Source organism: Astyanax mexicanus, chromosome 17 (genome assembly GCF_023375975.1).
Source record: "Astyanax mexicanus isolate ESR-SI-001 chromosome 17, AstMex3_surface, whole genome shotgun sequence".
Classification (NCBI taxonomy): domain Eukaryota; kingdom Metazoa; phylum Chordata; class Actinopteri; order Characiformes; family Acestrorhamphidae; genus Astyanax; species Astyanax mexicanus.
Genome location: NC_064424.1, coordinates 2,894,744 through 2,919,095, shown reverse-complemented (window position 1 = coordinate 2,919,095; position 24,352 = coordinate 2,894,744). Strand labels below are relative to the sequence as shown.

General features: G+C 35.7%; 1 protein-coding gene across 1 annotated transcript; it reads right to left on the bottom strand.

Moving 5' to 3' along the window:
• Window positions 1-887: 887 nt before the first annotated feature.
• helq (helicase, POLQ like) lies at window positions 888-24,127 on the bottom strand. The gene is made up of 18 exons (XM_022666537.2): window positions 23,644-24,127; window positions 21,655-22,279; window positions 19,250-19,428; window positions 18,190-18,390; window positions 16,458-16,530; window positions 16,248-16,345; window positions 14,511-14,609; window positions 14,168-14,313; window positions 12,455-12,694; window positions 10,288-10,429; window positions 9,236-9,340; window positions 7,953-8,163; window positions 5,473-5,630; window positions 4,593-4,691; window positions 3,703-3,876; window positions 2,636-2,749; window positions 1,171-1,305; window positions 888-1,080 (listed from the first exon to the last, which is right to left on the bottom strand). The coding sequence occupies exons 1-18, from the start codon at window positions 23,812-23,814 to the stop codon at window positions 997-999; spliced, it is 3,054 nt and encodes a 1,017-aa protein (XP_022522258.2). The 5' UTR covers window positions 23,815-24,127; the 3' UTR covers window positions 888-996.
• Window positions 24,128-24,352: the final 225 nt, after the last annotated feature.

Sequence of the window (24,352 nt, the reverse complement as noted above, 5' to 3'; positions counted from 1 at the left end):
TTAAGGCACTGGAACAAAATAATTAAGGACATGGACACAGAATGTATATAAATATACAGTACCAGTCAAGGTGTGGGAATGAGATTCTAAGGCATGGGAGGAAAAAAATTAAGGCGTGGAAGCGAGAATCTAAACGAGTGGGAACTCGAAAATCAAGGCGGAATGAGGTCCTAATGTGTACGAACGAGATGATTAAGGCGTTAGAATGAGATAATTAAGGCGTGGCCACGACTTATTAAGGCCTGGGAATGAGATTCCAAGTGAATAGCTCTATGTGAGTAATGTTCTAATACAGATTATGAGAAGAAATGTATAAGTGTAAGACTTTACAATACGAAAATCAAACCAAATCAAATCAAATCAAATCAAATCAGGTGTATAGGCACATTAAATTACCACAGGAAATATATGAAGTGTGTAGATATATGAATTGAGGAATTTGCACAGGGAGCATTATTGCAATTTAAATTAGAATTCCATACCATTTACTGCATATATTGCATATACGTCCTTATATTTCGACACAAGAACAGCTTGCTCAACAGTAATACTGAAATAAATACCTGCTCTACTCACATTTTTAGTAGATGGTGTTATTTAAAGATTGTGTTAGTAAATATATTTATGTTAGTGGATATTACTGTAAAAGCATTTTCCAAAAGTGACAACAGGAACAGGAGTCTTCTAGAGGCTGACTTTTAATAAACTTAATTTCTGTTTCCTGTGTAAACATTCCAAAATTCCCCGTTCTGTCACATCTGAAACCTGCTCTCCAGTATATTTCATTATTTTTTTTATATTTATTTTCAGTTATTCAGTCATTTTCAGTGCTTGAATCTTAAAAATAAAAAAATACAAAGCAAACATCAAACTGAGGAGAATAAAACTTACAATATGTACTGGTTTTATTTTGTTTGGTTACATTAATACTGGCACAAATAAATATATACACAGCAGCTAAAAATAAATATACATATTAATTTACATTATGAAGATTTACTCTGCTGGCAGATCAATGGGTAACATCAGCAGATCGTCGAACTCTTCCTGCAGAGCCTCTGCTTTCTCCTGTAGCAGCATCTGAAACATTCGTAATGAGAAACTGATGTAAAAAGACTTGAAAAGAAAGAATGTTAAAGGGCTAAACATTTGTTTTAAAGCTGTACTGACTTTTGCAGAAGCCACGATTTGATTGGCCTGCTTCTTAAAGAGGTTCTCCACTTTTTTGACCAGAACATTTGGGTCAGCGTTGGCCAAATGAGCCAGAGTCTTGTACCCGGCGCTGTAGAGCTGCTTGGCCCGGAGCTACAAAAACAAAAAACAATGAGAATGAGTTTCAGTTTCACTTTTACTGTATTATCAGTCCTGTAGTCATGAAAACAATCTCAGTATGTTGACATCAGGGCTGGGTAGCAACAGAAAACATATACAGGGGTTGCAGAATGAAAGTGAAACACCTGGTTTTAGAGCACAATAATTGATTGTGGTGACGGACAGTTCTGGTGGAAACAGGAGAGTTGAGGTGAACATTGAATTCTGCCGTGATTTGATCAGCCGTGGTTTTATGTTTTTTGGATACAATCCGGGTTATCACCCGAACATCCCTTTCAGACAGCTTCCTCTTACAGCATCCACAGTTAATCCTGTTGGATGTGGTTGGTCCTTCTTGGTAGTATGCTGACATTACCCTGGATACTGTGGCTCTTGATGCATCACAAAGACTTGCTGTCTTGGTCACAGATGCTCCAGCAAGACGTGCACCAACAATTTGTCCTCTTTTGAACTCTGGTATGTCTCCCATAATGTTGTGTGCATTGTAATATTTAGAGCAGAACTGTGCTCTTACCCTGCTAATTGAACCTTCACACTCTGCTCTTACTGGTGCAATGTGCAATTAATGAAGATTGAACACCAGGCTGCTCCAATTTAGCCATGAAACCTAAAATCCCACTAAAATGATGACAGGTGTTTCAGTTTCATTGTCCAACCCCTGTATGTAGACTAGTGCATCTCAATAAATTAGAATATCATTGAAAAGTTACTTTATTTCATTAATTCAGTTCAAAATGCGAAACTCATATATTATATAGATGTATTAAACACAGAGTGATCTATTTTAAGTGTTTATTTCTTTTATTGTTGATGATTATGAAGCTTACAGCCAATGAAAACCCAAAAATCAGAGTCTCAAAAAAACTGAATATTATATAAGACCAATTGGTACTTATATCAGTGTGGGCAGTGTGCCAAGTCCTGCTGGAAAATGAAATCTGCATCTCCATAAAAGTTGTTTTCAGCAGAGGGAAGCTATAAGATATGAAGTGCTGTAAGATTTTGTGGGAAAACAAAACTGCACTGACTTTAGACTTGATAATAAAACACAGTGGATCAACACCAGCAGATGACAGACATGACTCTCCAAACCATCACTGATCATCAGTAAATTTTACATTTTATTTGTAAATCAAGGGATCAGAGTCTGGAGGAAGAGTGGAGAGACACACAGTCCAAACTGCTCGAGGTCTAATGTGAAGTTTCCACCAATCAGTGATGGTCTGGAGAGACATGTCATGACATGTCATCTGCTTTATGTACAGTGTGTATGAAATGAGCGGTGATAAGATTTGACACACACCTCCATGACTCCAGATACCTCCATCAGGGGGATGAGCTCGGCCTGGACGCAGTAGGTCAGCCGGCGGGTCAGTTCAGAGAGAAGAGCCTTATAGGCCCAGAACTCCTCCAGCTCCTGCAGGGACATATCAATACTGAAACGTCTACAAACTGCACTGAGACTCAAAAAATCACATCACATTTAGAGTTTTTAAATTAGCGTATTTTTCAGATTATAAGGTCAGGGTTCATACACTTTTTAAATGAATAAATTTCCATTATTTGTTCATGACTTTTCCAGGCCTTCAAGGCAAATTTTCATGACCATCCAATTTTTAAAACATAATTGCAGACATGGACAATAAAACTAAAAATGAACTAAAACTATGAAATAAAACTGAGTATAGTAGGCCTAAAATAATTCTGACACACAATTTTGACACACATATTTTTCACATATGGCAGGTGTTACAGGAGCCTCCGCTCCCACAGCACAGACTCAGGAAGAGCTTTTTCCCTGAGGCTGGGATTATGGCGAACGCTGCACAGATAATTTAATTAACATCACACTTCCACTCTACACTCATGATCTCTGCATATACACTTTAACATTGCACTCCCTATCTGCATCTTTGCACCCTCTGTACTATTATTGCACTTTATTTATATTTGCCAACATATTACTATATGCTCATTTATACAGTAGTTTGGTATTTATCCCACTGCTATTTTCTATCATATATATTGTCTGTATACACTACTGTATTCCACTGTTTACACTGCTCTACACCTTATACCTTAAACTGTACTGCTGCTCCTTTTACATCCATATTGCATTTATGTAAGATACTTCTGTAGATCTAATTATATATTTGTATATTTATATATTTATACTTATGTATATATATTATATCTATGCACTTTAATGTAAATAACACTATATATTGCACTTCTGGTTGGATGCTAACTGCATTTCATTGGCTCTGTACTTGTACACTGCACAATGATAATAAAACTAAATCTAATCTAATCTAATTTTTCACACACTGTTACATCCCTCGTAATATTCGCCATGTGTTCTGATCATACCTCAGTGAAGTGCAGCACACAGGAGCAGAAGGCTGAGGAAGAGCTGAGGAGAGTCTGAACAAAACCTCTAGTCATCTGAAACCTGTCAGAGACGCTCCACAGGTCCGTCTCCCTCAGCAGAGAATACAGAACCAGCGCCAGGTACAACCTGTTCACCACCAGGTTATCCACATTCTGATACACACACACACACACACACACACACACACACACAAAGATATGAATCACAAGTGAGCATGCAATAAAGAAACTGAACTGCAATTTGAAGGAGGAGCTCATTATCATTGGTTTGTTTTCACACACAAAAAAAACAAGTTCTACAACATGGATTGATTGCATAACTCCTTGCGTCACTTTTCTGTGTGTAATTGCTTAAAAGTTTCATCCTTTTGCTGCTTTTTATTATTTTTAGCGGATATAAATGCTCAAGCGTTGAGGAACAGAGATTAGTTCCCTTTGTTCCAGTCCTAAAAAAATAAACCATGAATCATGTGACCCTACGTGCAGCACAGGGAGCAGATAGCTTCAACACCTGCAGCAAACGTTCCCTGGCTCCAAACCAGCTTTCACACTTCACCAAACGTACCGAATGTACCAAACCCACGGAGCAACCACACCCTGGAAAAACTGGCTAGTGTGAAAGAGCCCTTAAAAGATCATTAAACCTGTAAAAAAGATTTTAACGATTTAAGTACTTCACATGAACCCTAAGCGGATTGAGATCCGATAAGTAATACAGTTAATCCGATTTACACACGGCATATGATATAGATTCACTTTTGTTCTTGACTTGAAAGAAAAAAACTACTAATCCAATTTAATCCCGTGTAGAAAAGCATGTAAAACATTTCCCACATTAATACAAAAGCATGAAAGGAATGTGGTCTAACCTTCCTCACGCTCTGACCAGCTGCTTTCCGAGCCACGAAGCTCTCAGGAACCCCTAGAGTAGCTGCCATTTTCTGTTCTGCAGGAGATAACTTCGAGAACTGAAAGAAAAATAAATAAATCATTAAAGAAAACCTTGTTAAATATAGTTTTACATAGTAAATAAATTGTGAAGTGATCTATCAGACTATGAAGGAACACGTAAGGAATCATGTAGTAACTTAAAAACAGTGTTAAACAAACCAAAATACTCTGTGAAGAAGCATTTAGGTGCTCTTATTTGGAGAGCTGTCAACTAGGGTGGTCCTGGTGAGTGCCAGTTCTATCATCATAATGTTTTTGATGGTCTTTCTTCTTGGGACTGCACTTGAGGATACTTTTTAAAGTTCTTGAATTTTTTGGACTGACTGACATTCATTTCTTCAAGTAATTTTATTCTGTTCTTAGTCGAGTAGTGGTTGCTATTCACTATTCACTGTATACCTGTAACTCTACCTCTTCACTACTTTACTTTAACTGATGCTCTCAAACACTTTATTAAGAGACACGAAATTCAAGTTATTAACTCTTGATGAGTTCAGCACAGCTGTTAACTGAAAGCCTGAATTCCAGGAGACTCTACCTCATAAAACTGACTGAGAAAATCCAGCAGAGATGTTCAAAACTGATAATTTTTTATTTCCATTTTCTTCCCAATATACAAGGCCAATTACCCAACCCACTCATTAGGACTCCCCCTAGCACCAGTGATGCTCCAACTCGACTCGGATACATCAGCTCACAGATGACTTGTGCAGATCATCATCACCCTAGGAGTGATGAGGGGAAAGAGCACCATCTAAAAGGGTTTCTTATGTAAGTCAGAGAGTGGAGGTCTCTCACCTGTGTGTAATAGATCATCCAGTCTGGTTTGCACTGAGAAACCAGGTCGTAAGGTGTGACCAGGTAAACCAAATGAAGGAAACTGTTGAGCAGCAGACCTTCCAGACCTTTAGACAAATCTCTGTAGAGAACATCACAGTAGCTGAGGTCCACTGAGCCTGAGGAGCGGAGAAAAAGAGCAAAATATACAAATATATTATATATTTATATAATATTGACTCACAAGAGCTGTACAAAGAACTGCTTCCTAGGCCTGCTTTACCGTTACTTAATAAATTAAATACAAAATATATACATTTTGTATAGATTTTGTATACATATTGTATAGACAATATATAGATTTTTAGATGGTTTAGATGAAGTAGCTTAATAGAAATTTAAAAAATAATAATTTCACAATTGTACAGTATATCATTCTAAATTATATTTGCAATAGTCACATAAATCAAATTAGGCTTATATCCAACAGTGGTAGATTAAAAAATATAAATATTAGCAAATATAATTTATTTAATTCCAAAAATTATTAATATCATTTAATAACATTTTGGATCATTTACTTCTAGGAAATCTGATATATATATATATATATATATATAAAGTCAGCTTTTTCCAATACTGTGCAGACAATATAATTTTTGTATTCTATATTTTTTATATTAATACAGACAATGCACTATTAATTTGCATTATAAAATAAAGTCTCACCCTCATAGGTTGCCCTTCTGAGTCTGCTGTCATAGTTATTTAATACAAATATTTATTTTTTATTATTTTCTACATTTTAGATTAATATTAATGTTGCCCACTCTAGGCTTCATGAGGTAGAACCGGAAATGTTTTTCCAACTGTTTGAGAGTTTTTATGGCAGGTGTTTGGGGGAAAAAAAAAAAAAAAAAAAACAACAACACTATTTTTGTCTGATTACATCTGTGTTTCTTCATAGTTTAAGTCTTTAATATTAATCTACAGTGCAGTAAATAATACAAATAAAAAACAAATATTAACACAAATGTGGGTCTGGTACTGTAAATTACTGACTAAAAAGTACATGCTCAACAATTTGTCTGTAATAATGAAATATTTATTGCAATGCATGACAATGCGATGCAACAAAATATATCTTTTAAATTGCTCAATTAATCTTTACAATATCAGTAGATCGCTGATAGTGTTTAAAGGTCACCTTCCGCGAAAATCCGATTTTTCTTGTTTTTTGTGGAATACAGTAGGTCTCTCCGAGTTGAATGTGTACACCTGCACATTAAACTGTTTTGCAGCCCCCATTGTCTGCAGGAGCTAAGCAAAGAAATCCCCCCTCCCCCCCTCCGAAAAACGGGTGAATTTTGAATTATCTTTCTGCCTACGTAGGCAGAAACTCACAGACCAGCCCACCTTGGCTCGAGAAACTCCCAGAGGCGGAGCTGAAGCGACGCAACATCACCGCTCATCAGTTAGGAGGTGGGAGGCAGTGAGCGGCAGAGCGGTGGAGGGGCGTCGCAGTGCTCCTAGCCAATCAGAGGAGAGATATTTGCATGCTGTTTGCATGTATGAATATTCATGAGCAAAGCTGGAATCCGGTCATTTTGGACACACCCCTAAAACAGTCCATTAAAAAAGAGCTATACAGAGACACCTGAGCCCTTTTTTTTTACAAAAACGGCTCACATGTCATTCATTCATACTAGAGACCACAACTAGACATTTTAAAATGAAAGAAAAAACGACGGAAGGTGACCTTTAACTTCATTCAATTCTTACATGTAAGAAAATGGATTTATATAATCAATTTATATGATTTTTCAGTGTTAGAAATATTATGTACATTTGCAGATTTAGATGCACAGTTTATGAGTAGCACAGTAGGCTGCACATTATATATAGAAATCTAGTAAATAAAAATCCAGTATTTTTTAATATCGCAACAACAATATCTATATATCAGCTTTTTCCAATATTGTGCAGCACATTTAATTTTCATTTTAATATTAATACAGGTATTACAGCACTAATTTCAATCAATCAATCAATCTTTATTTTCACTCTGGAAAAACATTGAGGGTGACCCTCATTTACTAAGTTGCCGAGGATTTATAACATCAAAGTGATTGAAAACATTTAATAATGAATTAGAAATAATAAGAAATAGTAAAAAAAAATCAAAATAAAAGAAGTACTAATTTTAAATAAAATTTTAATATATATAAATAAAATATGTGTAAAACAGAAAATACCAATTTTTGACACATAAAAAGTAAAAAAATTATAAACTATTAAAATAAGCAAAAAGATAATATTAAAAGTAAAGTAAAATGTTAAGCATGATAAGAAATGATTAAACAAATAATAGAATTAAGAACAAGAATGAAAATATAAAACATTAAAATAAATAAAAAAAGAAATAATAAATAAATATAAATAAATTAAATAAATAAAAAACTAAAATAAGAAAAAGATAAAATACTAAAATAAAGTGTCACCTTTATACGTTGCCCTTCCGATCCTGGTGACTTGTAGACTTGCTCCACCAGCTGCACCTGAAGAAGCTTCAATAAGACCCTTCTGCTTCAGGATCTCGATGGACTCCACCGTGAGCTCCTTCAGGCTTTTCTGCTGACATGTCTGAGTCTCCTGGACACTCAGTAAAGTCCTGGACATAAAATCCACCACCTGCTCCTCAGACTGGGTTACCTAAAACCAAAACCATACACATTATTAACCAATAATTCGATTAATATTAAAAAACAAGTCATTAGAGGGTATCTGCAGGTATAAGTAGGGGTGGGCAATGTGGCCCTAAAATAATATCATGATATGTCATGGTATTTTTGTGATAACGATACTCTTGGCAATATGACAAAAAATTGAATTAAAAAAAATATATATTTTAAGAATACACTACTGCAACAAAATGAAAATTAAATTGTATTATTGCACACCATATGATATGGCACACCCCCTAACTGAGATTTAAAAAAAATACAAGAATTATATCAGATTTGTAACAGAAGTCAATGATCCAGAATTATTGGTCAAGATACTAATAATAATAATACACTCCATATATCCAGGATGAAAGTAAAATAAATGATACTGGACAGATGTCTCTAGTAGATATATAATGGGAAATGAGAACAGTGTGAATTTTTCTTTTGCTAAAAACAGTAAAAAAAAAAAAAAAAAAAAAAAAAAGTGCATGGTGCATCTTGAAGCTCATTGCTACAGCGTGAATGAGCAGCTCAGTTTCCTCTGCTGAGAAGTGTTGGTCAAGTCCAGGTAGCTGCACCGTTAAAATAGCAATTCGCCAAAATATAATTATTTTTTTATATTTCATTTCAGAAAAACCCATAATAGTTAACCACGCCATTTTATATGGTACATAAAATCTAAAGTGACTTTTTATCCAAGCACAACCGTTTCTGAATACAAAACACAACACTGAATAATTTTATATTTACAATATATTAATGCCAGATTCTCCTCTTTTGCTATTCAAAAACTCTTTGTTATGTATAGGACCAATTACACATGATTTTTACACTCTCTAATACAATGTGCAAATGGGTCAGTGTTCTCTAAGCACTGAAGTTATCCTTGATATTCTTTTTAAAGCATATTGTTGATATGATAAGAAAATTTATTGTGGTACGATAAAATATCAAGGCAAAATAAAGACTTGTTAAGGATTTGCTGATATGCAGATACCCTAAATTAGATGGTTAGATGATACAGTAATTGTTATAGTAGATCAAACATCACTTACATTAAGGCCAATAAGGGAGAGTGTGAGGCTCAAAAGACCTTTAGATCCATCATGCAGCAGATTACTGTAACACTTTTCCATCGGTGCGGAAACAAGTTTCCTTACCTATTAACAAACACAACATTATTAACAATATTTCTGTGAAAAACACATTTAATCAAGTGTGTTTTAATGAAGAGCACATATGGGACATTTGTGTTTTCTCAGTCTGGGGTTTAGTAGAGTCTAATGCTACATTTACACCCCTGGTGAAAAAAATATATATACTAAATTGTACTTTATATATTTAATATATTGAGAAATGTCCAAGTATGCTGTAAATATATTAACAGTCTTGTATGTACTTACTTAAAATATATTAAAAGTACATTAATATTATGATCTCAATCAAATGTTTAAAAAGTGAACTTCGATCATACTTTTTAAAAAGTACAATGTATTTAAAGTGTATTTAAAAACAATAGACTACTATGAAGTACACGTTTAGTTTAATGTAATTCAATATACTTCTAAAATACTTATTTCCAAATATACTTTTGTACATTTATTTTAGCAAAGTGTGTTAAAAATATCTGCTACAGTAGTTCACTTAAATTGCAATGTATCATGTAACTTTTTTTTAAGTAAATTAAATTACTACTACTAATTAAAACATTTTAAGTAAATTTGTAATTTGTAAAATTGTAGTACATTATATTCAAATGTATTTTTATACCCAACGAATGTATACTAAAAGTGTGCTACTTACAAAAGACAGGAACAAAAAGCATATTTGTACTTTAATGTACAGTAAATATATATCACATATATTTAACATCAATGCTTAGTACATATACTCTAATATACCTGGTGTATAACAGTGATATATTCGTAATACTGTGTGAACATACCCTTAAGACGATATATTTCTCTCAATAGAAAATTTCAATTAGAAAAATATCTGTGTAGTTAAAAACCAGCTCAAATCCCAGTCTGGGAAACTGTCCCTATATATTGTTAATAGATTTCTGATGTGTGTGTGATGACTGAAGGAGATATATGCTGATATTCACCATGTCTTTATCTCTGTCCTGTAGAATGAGGATACTCTCACCCACTGAATCAATACCAGCACGTCCTGCTCGTCCCACCATCTGCTTATACTGACTCCTCTTCAAGAAGTCGATGCCGACGTACGGCGAGCGGAGAATCACCCTGATTATCAAAAACACACAAAACAAAGTGTGAGCAAGCAGAAATATTTACAATGCATCAACACACGTTTTAAAACTGATGTATTTCAATTAATGAGACGGTCCATTGTCAAACAGGTTACGTGGAGGAATCTCTATCGGCCTGTTTATCTGGAGTCATCATAGATTCAGATATAGTATTCGATAAACACATATCTAATGTTACCAGAACAGCTTTTCTACACCTACGTAATATTGCCAAGCTAAGAAATGCCCTATCACTGCATGACGCAGAAAAATTAGTACATGCCTTTATTACCTCAAGGCTAGATTATTGTAATGCGCTACTGTCTGGATGTTCCTGCAGTAACTTAAATAAACTTCAGCTAGTTCAAAATGCTGCAGCTAGGGTCCTTACTAAAACTAGAACATTTGACCATATTAGTCCAGTACTATCAGCACTGCATTGGCTTCCAGTCAAATTCCGCATAGACTATAAAATTCTCCTGTTAACGTATAAAGCCCTACACGGGCTCGCTCCTGAGTATTTACAAGACCTCATCTCCTGTTATGAACCACCGCGATTACTTAGATCTCAGGGTGCTGGTTTCTTAGTAGTTCCTAAAATTCAGAGGAGCTCTGCAGGAGGAAGAGCTTTCTCTTATAAAGCGCCTCAACTCTGGAATAATCTCCCCGAATATGTTCGGGACTCAGACACAGTCTCAATCTTTAAGTCTAGACTGAAAACTTACTTGTTTAGTTTAGCTTTTGGTAATTAATGTTTCTCCCTTTAGATAAGGCTGCAGATCCAGGGGTTCATGGACAGAGGGAATTGTGGGTAAACTGAGATGCTGGTGCTGTTGTTCTCCCACTGCACATGCTCACTCAGGTTTGTGGACGGTGGAGTGGGTGGATGCCGGTGTTTCAGGGAGCTTCCGTGTCTATGTTACCTTCTGGCTCTCTGCCTTTAGTTAGGCTGTTTTATTCAGTTCTGCCGGAGTCATTAGATAATAATCACACTCTGATAATATTTTATATTCCCTGTTTTACATAAATTCAGTTAAAACTAATTCCATCTCTCTGCCTTCCTCCGAGTTACTGACCGCCCACCTGTCTGACCCCCGATACCGATGGATGTTGGACCCTCAGGCTCTCATGTCTCCTGTCCGGCCAGACTGATGGAGTTTCTGAAGTCAGCTCTTCTCCATCCATCACCCACCACAGATCAGCTGCTCATCGTCCATCTTACTCTCCACTACTGATCACATCCTAGCCATTAGTGGCGCTATTATACTCCTGAATATATAAAACCTATGTGGATGTATAAAGACTTTTTAAAATTAATTTAAAAGCTGTTTGACCAGTGGTAGGATGGTCCCCCCTTAAATGTGAGTCTTGGTCCTCCCAAGGTTTCTTCCTCCTCCTGCAGCTCTGAGGGAGTTTTTCACTGGGGGTTCTGTATTCTGTATTTTTAATGTTTTGCCTGATTCTTTGTCCTGTGATCACGTTTCTGTAAAGCTGCTTTGTGCCAACACCAGTTGTAAAAAGCGCTATACAAATACATTTGATTTAGTTTGATGTTTATAATTACATGTGAAAGGCAAGACGATGCAACATGTAGATAGTAAGTACCATATTTTTCGCACTATAAGGCGCACTGGATTATGAGGTGCACTATCAATGAACGTGTATTTTCTGGTCTATGTTTAGACATAAGGCACACCGGATTTTAAGGCGCATTTTATGCAACACTAGTAACTAGCAACTATTTTGGACATTAAAAAATGTGTATATTGGAAGCCCAGTGTCTGTTCTTAATAATAACAAGTTTCACTGTAAAATAGTTTAATAGTATTATTATGTTAGCATATTATTACTGTGGCACATTGTCTTAAAGCTCCGTTGGGAGCCCAGAAGCAGGAAAATAGCATTTTCCATGATTCCCCTTTAAAATGACAACATTACTGTTTATCGCAATAATTTCTGGGACAGTATATCGTCCTGAAAATGTTGTTATCGTGACAGGCCTACTGGATGCAGGACTGACCTGCGGGCGGGTAGATTGATGCCTGCAGCGAGAGTAGAGGTACAGGCGAGGAGACAGAGCACTCCTGAGGAATACGCCTCCTCCACCAGCTTCCTCTCGTCACTGGTCAGGCCGCTGTGGTGGTAGGCCAGGCCGAAAGGAACGGTCCTCTGCAGAACCGGACACAGAGACCCGTTCCCACTGTTCCTCAGCTCAGCCAGCAGCGTGGCCTTCTCTCCCTCTCTGTGCATCAGAAAGTCTCTGTGGAGTTTATAACACTTTATAACTTTATGCATTTTAAACACAAATAAAACATAAATTCCAAAACACACAGTAGACAGTTGCAATGGCAAAATCTGACTGGTTAAAAAAAGCTGTGGTCATTTACATGATGACCAGGGCTGTGTATAATACAGTAACGATTCAATATATCCAATATATACACTGCAAAACTGTAAGCAAGCAGATATATTGCGATTTTATTGTTTAAATACTTTTTTTTTGATAAATACGGTCATGTAAAAATTCTATCAAATTTATAAAATCTGAATACAAAAGTTTACTTTTCATCCGATCAGGTTCCATATGCAAATTAGCCAATCGGCTCACCAATCTTTACATGTAAAGGAATCTATACTGTGGATATTGAGATTTTTTTTTTACACCCCTAATGATAACCACAAATTATTCAACTCATGATTTATTACAATTTTTTTTTTTGTTGGTCCAAATCAAAGTATCAGGTTTCATAGGGACACAGTGTGAAACCGAAACTAAACGGACAAAATGTACAAAAACACAATGTAACAAACATGTAACAAACTCTGGTCTGAACTTTCAGTTGGGAAATCGCCCTTAAATGTCCATTATTAAACACCTTATGTTGTGATTAATCAGATTATCGATTATGCTAACGCTGCTCCAGCAGTGCTATCCGGGGTTAGCAGCAGGGTACAGGCCGAAAATCACCTCTGAACAGACTCAGAGCTAGCGCTTTGTGCAGTTAGCAGCTAATGCTAAAACTACTGGAGAACTAAACTGAAATTCCTGTATAACGCACACACCACAATACAAACAATACCATAACATAAATAACAAAATTACTTATTTTAAGGCACTCTTTTAGCAATGTATAGGCGAGACATCACCTGCTGGATTTAGGGCGTGTTGGTGTGTGTTCAGTATTGCAAGGGCGCAAAATATACGCATTGCTCAGCTCGAAAAGTGCAAAATGCATGTACTAATTCTCTTAATTAATCATAGGTGTGGTTAATTTTGGGCGCAACATGAAATAAACCAATCAGTGTGCCAGTTGTCACTCCTCTTTAAGAGGCAGGTGAGCTTTGGTGCATTCGCATCTTAACAGCACAGCGCTTTTGTGCGTCTCAGCAGAGTAAACTGACCTGCTTGTTCACGCAGCAGCTCATTTAAGGTAAAATCAATGTTATTTTATTCTTTATTCTGTTTATTGTTAAGTAAAAAATGTGTTTGTGCTGTATTGTGTGTAAATATCCATTATTAAACACCTTATTTTGTGATTAATCAGATTATCGATTATCACATTATAAGAATTTGGAGCTTTTTTCTAGTACATCTATCATAAAATTTAGACACAATGTAAAGGACCCCTGCCACATCTGTAGTTAAAAAAAAAAAAAAAGTGAAATATGCAATTGAATCACAAGTTTTTTTTTGTGTAAAATTTTTAGCTTGTTTAATAGAGAGAGTACATACGTGTGCAAATACTTGCAGATCATGCCTGCAACATTTTCACAGTTCTTCTTTGTGGCACAGAAGATCAAACAGGACTGCTTTGGTATTACTTCAGTTACCAGAGCAATAATGTGATCCGGGTCCATCTTCTGCATCCCACTGGAGTACTGCAAAAAAGAGACATGCATTAATACTAATATTAATTAATGCCTTCAGTATTTCAGTCTGAAGCTACGTATAAAAAACTGAATTTCTGACCAAATCTGATTTATTTTAGGCTGGTCTTTTTAATGTGTCCAGTATTTGACATTAAATTATGCCTTAACTATGTGCAAGTCCGAATATTTATGATTGATTCTTGTACCTTAAAAGCCAGGAGACGTGAGAATCTGAAGCACTCCTCCTCCTTTGGTTTGACTTCATAAATACTGTCCCTCAGCTTTACGTACTCTTTCAGCTCCACCTGAGAAACAACAGTACAAAGCCTGAGCACTGGACTATTACTTAGTATATTTATTTAAATTATTTCATGTACAGTTATGGCCAAAAATATTGGTGAATTTTAAAAAAGTCTCAGAAAATGAGTGCAATTTCACATTTATTTCTTTTGTGTGTATTTGACAGAATTTAAAACAAAACTCTGATTTTGTGAAAAAAATATTTGTATTATAGCAGCTCTGGGAAAAAAAAAAAATTAGTAGACCACTTCGGTTTCTGAATCAGCTTGTGAATGTTTGTGAAAGCTTGTCAAAGTTTTCGTCACCATGGCAACACACAGCGCCCCGATACGGAAAAGTATAACTTGGCGTATATTTAAATAACATGTTCGTTAGCTCACTACGATGGTTGCTAAGCGACTGGTCACCAGCTTCCCAGTTGCCGGTTGCTCAGACTCGAAGGCTACGTTCACATTAAAAGCCACGTTGCTAAAATCCAATTTTTTGCTCAGATTGGATTTGCCCATCTTGACGGTTCACATTCACTGTAAATGTAAGTGATCTGTATCTGTGTGTAATGTGAACACAGAATCTGTTCCTGAAACGCCGTCTCACATGCTGCACATTGATACCTGTTTTTCAGATTTTGCTATTTATGGGTATATATTTAAGTAAAATGAACACTGTTGTTTCATTCTATAAACTATATAAATACAAATAATGCCTCAAATAATGCAACAAAAACAAGTTCATATTCATAAAGTTTTAAGAGTTCAGAAATCAATATTTGGTGGAATAACCCTGGTGGTTTTTAATCACAGTTTTTTTCATGCATCTTGGCATCATGTTCTCCTCCACCAGTCTTACACACTGCTTTTGGATAACTTTATGCTGCTTTACTCCTGGTACAAAAAAATCAAGCAGTTCAGTTTGGTGGTTTGATGGTTTGTGATCATCCATCTTCCTCTTGATTATATTCCAGAGGTTTTCAATTTGGTAAAATCAAAGAAACTCATCATTATTAACTAAGTGATTTTTTTTTCTTCAGAGCTGCATTGACACTAAACGCCTAGTGAATATTTTTCTATTTTAATTTAATTTATTCTGCTCTATGTTGTAAATACTGTTCTCTGCATACTGTGGGTACTTATAGAGCCCACAATATAGAGCCCAGTTTGGGCCCCAGCTGGGTTTGTGTCCTAGGTCATGGGTCTCCCAGCATGACAATGACCCCAAATGTGCTTCAAAAAAAAGCACCCAGAGATAAAAGGAAACAAAGTGCTGGAGAGTTCTGAAGTGGACAGCACTGAATCTGGATCCCATAAATTTTGCAGTAAAGCAGTTTTCAGAAGAATAGTGGCCTAAAATTTCAGTTAAGTGGTGTAAAAAACTTGCTAATGGTTATAGGAAGTGATTGATTTCAGTTTACAACCAAATATTAAGTTAAGGGTGCAAATCATTTTGTCCAGCGCATTTTTTGTGTGAAATTATTTCAAATTAGTCTATTTTCTGGTCTTTTTTGTGTTGTTTCAATACAAAAAAAGAAAAAAAAATGTCTATAACATAACGTGTAATTGCAATTATTTTCTAGAACAATTTCACGCATGCCAACACTTTTGGCCATGCCTGCAGTTGTGATATCAACAGTAAACAGTGATATTTACTGGTCTGAAATCATTGGTGTAGTTTTCAGCTCTCAGGAAGCTCTGAAGATCTCCAATGTTGCCCAAAGTTGCACTCATTCCAATGATCTGTGTGCTCTCTGTAAAAACATTAACATCAAGAAATGCATGAAAAATTCTATTTTTAATACAATAAATCACTGTAAACTGATGTTCCAGTAAGATCTCTCTCCATTTTAAAGGTTTACTTACTGTTGATGTACAACACTTTCGCCAGAGTCATTTCGAGAATTGCTCCTCTGCTGCCGTCGCCGAGCATGTGGAGCTGAGATTAATGTGTTTAAGGAAACGAAATGACAAATTAATTACTCAGAAGTATGTATTATAATCGGTAATCTATTCCCACATTATTATCTTAACAAATCAGAAAACGCTTGGACTAGGGGTGGGACAATATATCAGTATTTTGCGTGAAAAATTATAATAAATGTTATATTATCTGCATTAATGTGTTTAAATTTTTATCTTTTTTTTCTGTACGTTTAACTGTTACACAGTTTTAATAGATTTAAAATGTAGTGTAGTTCTCTAGCCAATCTCACTGACAGACTAGTATTCACTGGTGAATGAACGCTTGTGAACATTGACATCACCATGGCAACACACACACACACAGCCTTGAGACAGAAAAGTAAAACTTGGCGTGTATTTAAGTAGCTTGTTTGTTAGCTCACTAGGATGGTTGCTAAGCGACTGGTCACCAGCTGCCCAGTTCCTTGTTCCTCAGATTCATAGACTGTGTATAGCTGGACAGAGCATCGTCTCTCAAAAGTGAAGCCACCACAGGTCGGGCGCCCCCTGCTGTTCGGTTGCAGAAAGCCGTGTACCCCCACCGATCCCCATAGCAAAACAGAACAACTTTCAATCACGTTTTTTTCTAATATACTGTAAATCTACCTCCATTATTTAAATGCAGCAGCTAGTGTACCCTCTGCTTATATTGTTACATTTTTATATCCCCACAGAATTCGTTTTTTAAAACGTTATTCAGCTCTATTCAAAAAAGGTGTGGTTATTGTAAAAGGGCTGGTTATGGGCGGGACCAATAACAGACCGTCAGCTCCGCTCCGCCGCGCTCTGCAGCCTGTGACCTCGAGGCAGCCCTCAGGGGCGGGGTTATTTAAATGAGTAGGCTGTCTCTCCACAGTCTTTCTCCCTCCTCTGGTCTCTACTGCGCAGAATCAGGTGGCAGGATCGCCAACATGGAGGAAGATTTTGGCTTCATTTTCATTGAATGAATGGGAACGGAGACACGACGTCTATCTTTTTTTACATTCTCTGCTCAGACTCAAAGAGAGAGGGCGGAGCTTTTAGCTCCACCCACTCTACATCCAGAGGAGAGTGATAGTGGTAAAATACAGAAGATTTATTAAGAGTTTTGGAAGATATTTAAAAGAAAAAAAATTATATTTACAGAGGGGGAACCAGAGGAGCCAAATTAACCTAATTAGAAAGAATAATCAGATTTAGCTTGCCAGCTGCTTTAACCCCTTAAAATGCCTTGTTCTGTATACAGGCTCCAGGTGTAGGTGATACAAAACCATGCTACTGTTTTTTTCTCTACTCCACTCAATAATTACAGATCAGTAACAATCAATCAGGAATCAAACCCAAATTCTGCAGGTTTGAAAATAAAGTAAAAACTAGACAAACATAACGAAACTAAAGGTTTGGAGGACATGAACTGTTTTTGTATTCAGGGAAATACTGATTTTAAAATGAAGTTCAGGAAAAAGCCAATTTCATTATTTTATTCATTATATTTTGACATTAGCAGATTTACTATTTCCTATTATAATTACAATTATGATTTCATTTTTTATGAAAGGTTTTTATGTAATGCTTGAATAGAAATCCTCCAGATTTAGTGGTATAATGTCAACACGAAAATAAAAACTTTTAAAGGAGCTGTACTGGAACTAACCTCATCCACAACAACAAGCCCGATGTTGTCTAGTCGGTTTGCCTCAATCAGGGAGTTGACCAGGCTGTGGCCTTTCTCGATGGTGGTGATGTAAAGAGAGTTACTGCTTCTTCTTTTCACTGGAGGGAATCTGCCTTTACTCCCAGCATACTCCTCCACCATGAAGTCCAACTCAATACCAAAACTCGCCAATCCTCGCACCTAAAAATAAAAAATATATATTAAAGAATTTCAATAGGAGGTATAAAAAAACATTTCATAAACCTGAAGGTGCTGATTTAACTGCAGTGATTAAGCAATAATTTTATTGAAAAAAAAATCATAATACTATTTAAAAATATGTAATAATAATAATAATAATAAATTAAGAATGTTCACATTTTTTTTAGTTTAAATAAAGACAAAGACAAATACTTTTATTTGTGTTGGACAAAAATGGAATTTGACATCTGCCTTTAACTAATTTTTAGACATACAGCACCAGTCAAAAGTTTGGACACACCTTCTCAGGCAATGTTTTTTAGACTATAAAGGAACACATAAAAAAAACTTAAAAATGTGTTAAATAAACCAAAATACTATGTGAAGCATTTAGGTTTCTGAGGCTGGTATTTCTAATAAATTTATCCTATGAAACAAAGGCAACTCTTGCTCTTTCTTTCCTGGGGCCATCCTGATGAGTGCCAGTTTCACCATTTTAACTGACTTTAATTTTTACTTACATTATTTTGTTTTCTTGTTTCTCATAATCTGGATTACAACATTACACAAATAGAGCTGCTATTCACTGTATACCTGTAACTCTACCTCTTCACTACTTTACTTTAACTGATGCTCTCAAACACTTTATTAAGAGACAAGACATTCAAGTAATTAATTCTTGATGAGTTTAGCACAGCTGTTAACTGAAAGCCTGAATTCCAGGTGATTCTACTTCATAAATCTGACTGAGAAAATCCAGTAAAATTAACATTTTTTTCTTCTTTCTTCTTTTCTGTTGTCAGAACTTCTTTTATACTGTAAACTATTGACTATAAAAGGTGACAAATATTTTTGTTACCTTTTCTTGTACCAGTGCTACGTATGGCAGGATCAGCAGCGCATCCTTCCTTCTACAAAGCAGCTCTTTAAAAATAAGAATCTCTGCCACCAGTGTCTTTCCACCGCTGGTTGGTAAAGAGTAGATAAGGTTCTTTCTCTGTTTTACTGAGTCCAGATCCAGACATACCTTCTGCCAATCTGGAATAAAGAAAGATATTTAAATGTTAATGTTTAGTTAATCTTCCTTATCACAATTTTTTTATGAAATTTGCAACACACTTTAGAGGAGGGATGGGATAAATTATCAATATGGCCAAATATATAGTAGCAATTTCGTTTTTCGTGACATTATTGATACGTGATGTCAGATATGGATATATTTTTTTAAAACATAAGCCCTATGTGGATGGGATTAGTTTTTCAGGGGGACGTTTGTGAAAAATATTTCACACTTTTACTCAGTGATAAAACTCAGTCACATGACATCGAGTTCAGTAGCTCCTCCATTTCCACTCTCTGTTGTGTTTTTAACGTAGATCTCCATGGAAACGCACGTCCAAAGTGTAATTACGGTGTGCGGCAGTGGACAAATAGATATTTTATTAAACGCGTGGAGACGAAACTCAGAGATGTGCGTCCGGACGGGACTAAAATTACCGGAGGAGCACGGAGTTCAGAGAAAAACAGTAGATAATTCAGCCTGTAATTTTCTCAGAGGAAGTCTGAGAAAAACACGTACATGATTGTTCTGGACGGGAATAAAATTACAGAGGATAAAAAAAACCCATAAAAGAGAAAATTACCCCAGAACCCCCTGAGAAACTAATTCTGTCCAGACAGGGCTATAGGGGCTGTAAACTACCTAAAGTTATTAAAGTAAAATTGTCCCCTTAGAGTTACTACTTCATTAGTTCACATGGTGGCACCATCATCTAATGAATAAGGTTAATAAATCTGTGTTAAAGAATATTGGTGGTTAATTTCATTTAAACTGAAACACCAATAAATCCATAATTCCTGGTATTTAATTATTTAGCAGTATTTTATACTCTCAGTAACAGAAATGCTGTAAAGTATCATCGAGAATTATCATGTGATATATCGAGTATCACAGAATCGTATCAGTATCGTCATATCGCATCGTGAGATACCCTGTGAATCCCACCCCTATTAATAGGTGCCCTTATATGGTTGATTTTTCAGTAGAAAAGTGTGTGTTATAAAGTGCCCTATATTGCATCTCTTCTAAGGGTGGAACAATATATCGATATTGCGATAGCCTATATCTTACTGCTTTGATCATACTGAAATGGCATCAAATATCTATAATTTCACAGACACATAGGAGTATTATATCCTCTTCCGTATCACAGATGCTTTGAAGTATCGTAAAGAATTGTATTGTGATATAACGATTATCACAGAATCACAGTATCATGATATCATTGCTATAGTGTGACGAGCAACAAATCGAGTTTTTAAAGAGGCTACGCTTTAAAAAAAATACAAATAATTTCTAATAAAATACATTTCTTAACAAACATGAAACGTATTATGTAATGTTTAAATAGAAATCCTCAATATACAGGCGTGTGTAATATCAGGCAGAAAATTGACAAAAATCCCTAAACTATATATTTTTTTCATTATTGGTGAAATGTGTTTCTTTACAGTAATAACACATACCAGTACAGCTTAAAATGATATATAACATTTTTCTAACCTTTAAAAAACACCTTTAACACTTTTAACTTTCAACTGTGCTATAGGCGACAATGATATTTCCGTCAATCAGCTCAGCCAATTAGCTCTCCCATCTGCCCTGTCTCTAAACCCATACATCACCCAGTGCCCCTCCCAAACTACCTCCTTTTATTTTTAGGAGTTGCAGCTAGGGGTGGGCAATATGGCTCTAAAATAATATCACGATATTTCAGGGTATTTTTTGTGCGATAACGATATACTTGGTGATAAAGGAAAACTAAAATAATTCATTAATTTCAGGAATATAGTATAATAGTATAACAGTATAATCATAATGTGGCAAAATAAACAATATAGCATAAAATAATATAATGCAGCAAAAAATATTGCAGAATATTTAGTGCATGCATATAAACTGCAAACTAAAACAATTATACAATAAATACACCTAAAGCTTCACAGTAAATAATAGACTACTTTTAAGACAGAACAGCCCTTGGATTTTTAATATCATGATATTTCTGTGTCACGATATATTGTATACAATATAATATTGTCCACCCCTAGTTGCAGCTCATGATTTCATCGCTATTTAAATATTTTCTATTGAGATAATTATCAATATCGAATTTGTGACCAGAACTACAGTATAGATATTTTTTGTTCCACCTCTAGCAAGAAGCTTTAGGTATACAGTGTATTATATAAAAAAATAATCACCATACAAGTCCTGTATTCCCTTTAATCTCATTATTAAATCCTTCACTTTGGAAGGAAGCCCAAAGAAAGGGCCGAGGTCCCCGTCTTTACACGCGGATTCAATGGTCTGCATGGCGACACTGATCTCCTCGCTCATCACAGCTTCTTTCTGCAGAGCGGTCTTGGAGATCCTGCTGGACGCGGCTGCGTTTTCCAGCATGGCTCTCTTCAGCTGGTCGGTCATGCTGCGTCGAGCTCTGGGTCCTGGTTTCTTATTATTAACGCTCTCAGCAGGAGCTGAAACCGGTTTACAGTGTTTTACGTCCGGAGTGGAGGTGCTCTCCGTGCTGAGACCCATCCTGAGGCTGCTGTCCTGCCGCTCTGGGTTTAAAACGTCCTGCTGAAACTCCAGCTGAGAGCTCGGGAAGTCCCTCAGTGACGCATCAGGAAAGTCCTCGGTGAAGATGGAGTCGGTGAGCTCATCCCCACAGCACTGTTTATCAGAGTTTTTAACAGGATGTGGGTCGAAACAAACGTTCTGATCTTCTTCTGCTTTCTGTTCCACATCTTCCAGCTTGGCCAGGAAGGAGCTGTCCCCGATGATGCTGTCATAACCATCAAACAGGTCCTCGTCATCACTGCAGCACTGGCGAACACAAATCAGAGATTAATACTAGTACACACATATATATATATATATATATATATATATATATATATATATATATACCAGTTATATACTAGTACATCTCAAAAAATATATGTATCATTGAAAAGTTACTTTATTTAATTAATTCAGTTCAAAATGTGAAACCCATATGTTATATAGATGTATTACACACAGAGTGATCTATTTTAAGTGTTTAGGCTACTTCTTTTATTGTTGATGATTTTATGACTTACAGCCAATGAAAACCACTAAAAATCAGTATAAGACTAATTGGTACTTTTAACATAGTGGGCAGTGTGCCAAATAAATTTTACATTTCATTTGTAAATCAAGGGAGCAGAGTCTGAAAGAAGAGTGGAGAGACACACAGTTCAAACTGCTCAAGGTCTAGTGTGAAGTTTCCACCAATCAGTGATGGTTTGGAGAGACATGTCTGTCATCTGCTGGTGTTGATCCACTGTGTTTTTTTATCAAGTCTAAAGTCAGTGCAGTTTTGTTTTCCCACAAAATCTTACAGCACTTCATATCTTACAGCTTCCCTCTGCTACTGACAACGTTTTTGGAGATGCGGATTAGGGGTGGGCGATATGGCTCTAAAATAATATCACGATATTTCAGGGTATTTTTGCGATAACGACATACTTGGCGATATAGGAAATCTAAAATAATTCATTCATTTCAGGAATATAGTATAATAGTATAGTAGTATAATCATAATGTGTCAAAATTAATAATATAGCATAAAATAATATAATGCAGCAAATAATATTGCAGAATATTTAGTGCATGCATATAAACTGCAAACTAAAACAATTATACAATAAATACACCTAAAGCTTCACAGTAAATAATAGACTACTTTTAAGACTGAACAGCCCTATTATCACGATATGGATTTTTAATATCATGATATTTCTGTGTCACGATATATTGTATACGATATAATATTGCCCACCCCTTATGTGGATTTCATTTTCCAGCAGGACTTGGCACACTGCCCACACTGCCAAAAGCACCAATTGGTCTTATATAATATTCAAATTTTCTGAGACACTTATTTTTGGGTTTTCATTGGCTGTAACCCATAATCATCAACAACAAAAGAAATAAAAGCTTAAAATAGATCACTCTGTTTGTTTAATACATCTATATAATATATGAGTTTCACATTTTCAACTGAATTACTGAAATAAAGTAACTTTTCAATGATATATATAACTTATATGAAGATATGTCCAAAGTTTAGACTGGTACTGTGTGTATGCATGAATGTAAATAATGAACATTATTAGTGATCATATGCAGGATATAAAGGTGATCAGGTAGAGTGTTAGAGTTACCTTTTCCTCTGGGTTGGTTTCTGCAGGGCTGCAGTGTTTCTCAGGTAAATTACTGAGTTTTTTCTTAGCTGGAGTAAAATTACTCCTCACTCCATCTCTCACTCTCTTCTTACAGGACCAGGAGCTGCGTTTAACAGAGATCCCGCCCGAGCTGCCAGAGCCTGCATTCATATTCACCTGTTTATTTATTAATACAGATCTTTAACTAACTGAGATTCAGCCATCACTAACTCATAACAATACCTACAGACCAACAGCTGCTGAGCTAACAGCTAACCTAGCATATTATTACCCAAATACGCAGCTAACGAGGCTAACTGTGCGGTCTGAGCGCACCATGGCAAACCCACTGCACTAAAACTCCATTATTTTAAAGCTATTTTAACTGTTTAAATTAATAATAATAATAAATAATACGTGCCATACAGTTCTGCTTTACCACTAAACTGCCTGCTGTCATACAGATGCCTCATATTTTTATTGTCGAAAGGACTTTTAAAAAATACAAATCAGGAAAACGAACCAATAGCGCTACAGTATTTCCACCACGTGACCAGTACTAGCGTACATTTCGCAAAATAAAAGTCCTTTTGAACGATTCCCTGTTAAATAAATCACTTATATAGAGTATGTGTTTATTGTTGTTTATCCTTTTTCTGTACTGTACCTTAAATATTGTATGCGTTTTTATTGTGTGTGCAGCATATGT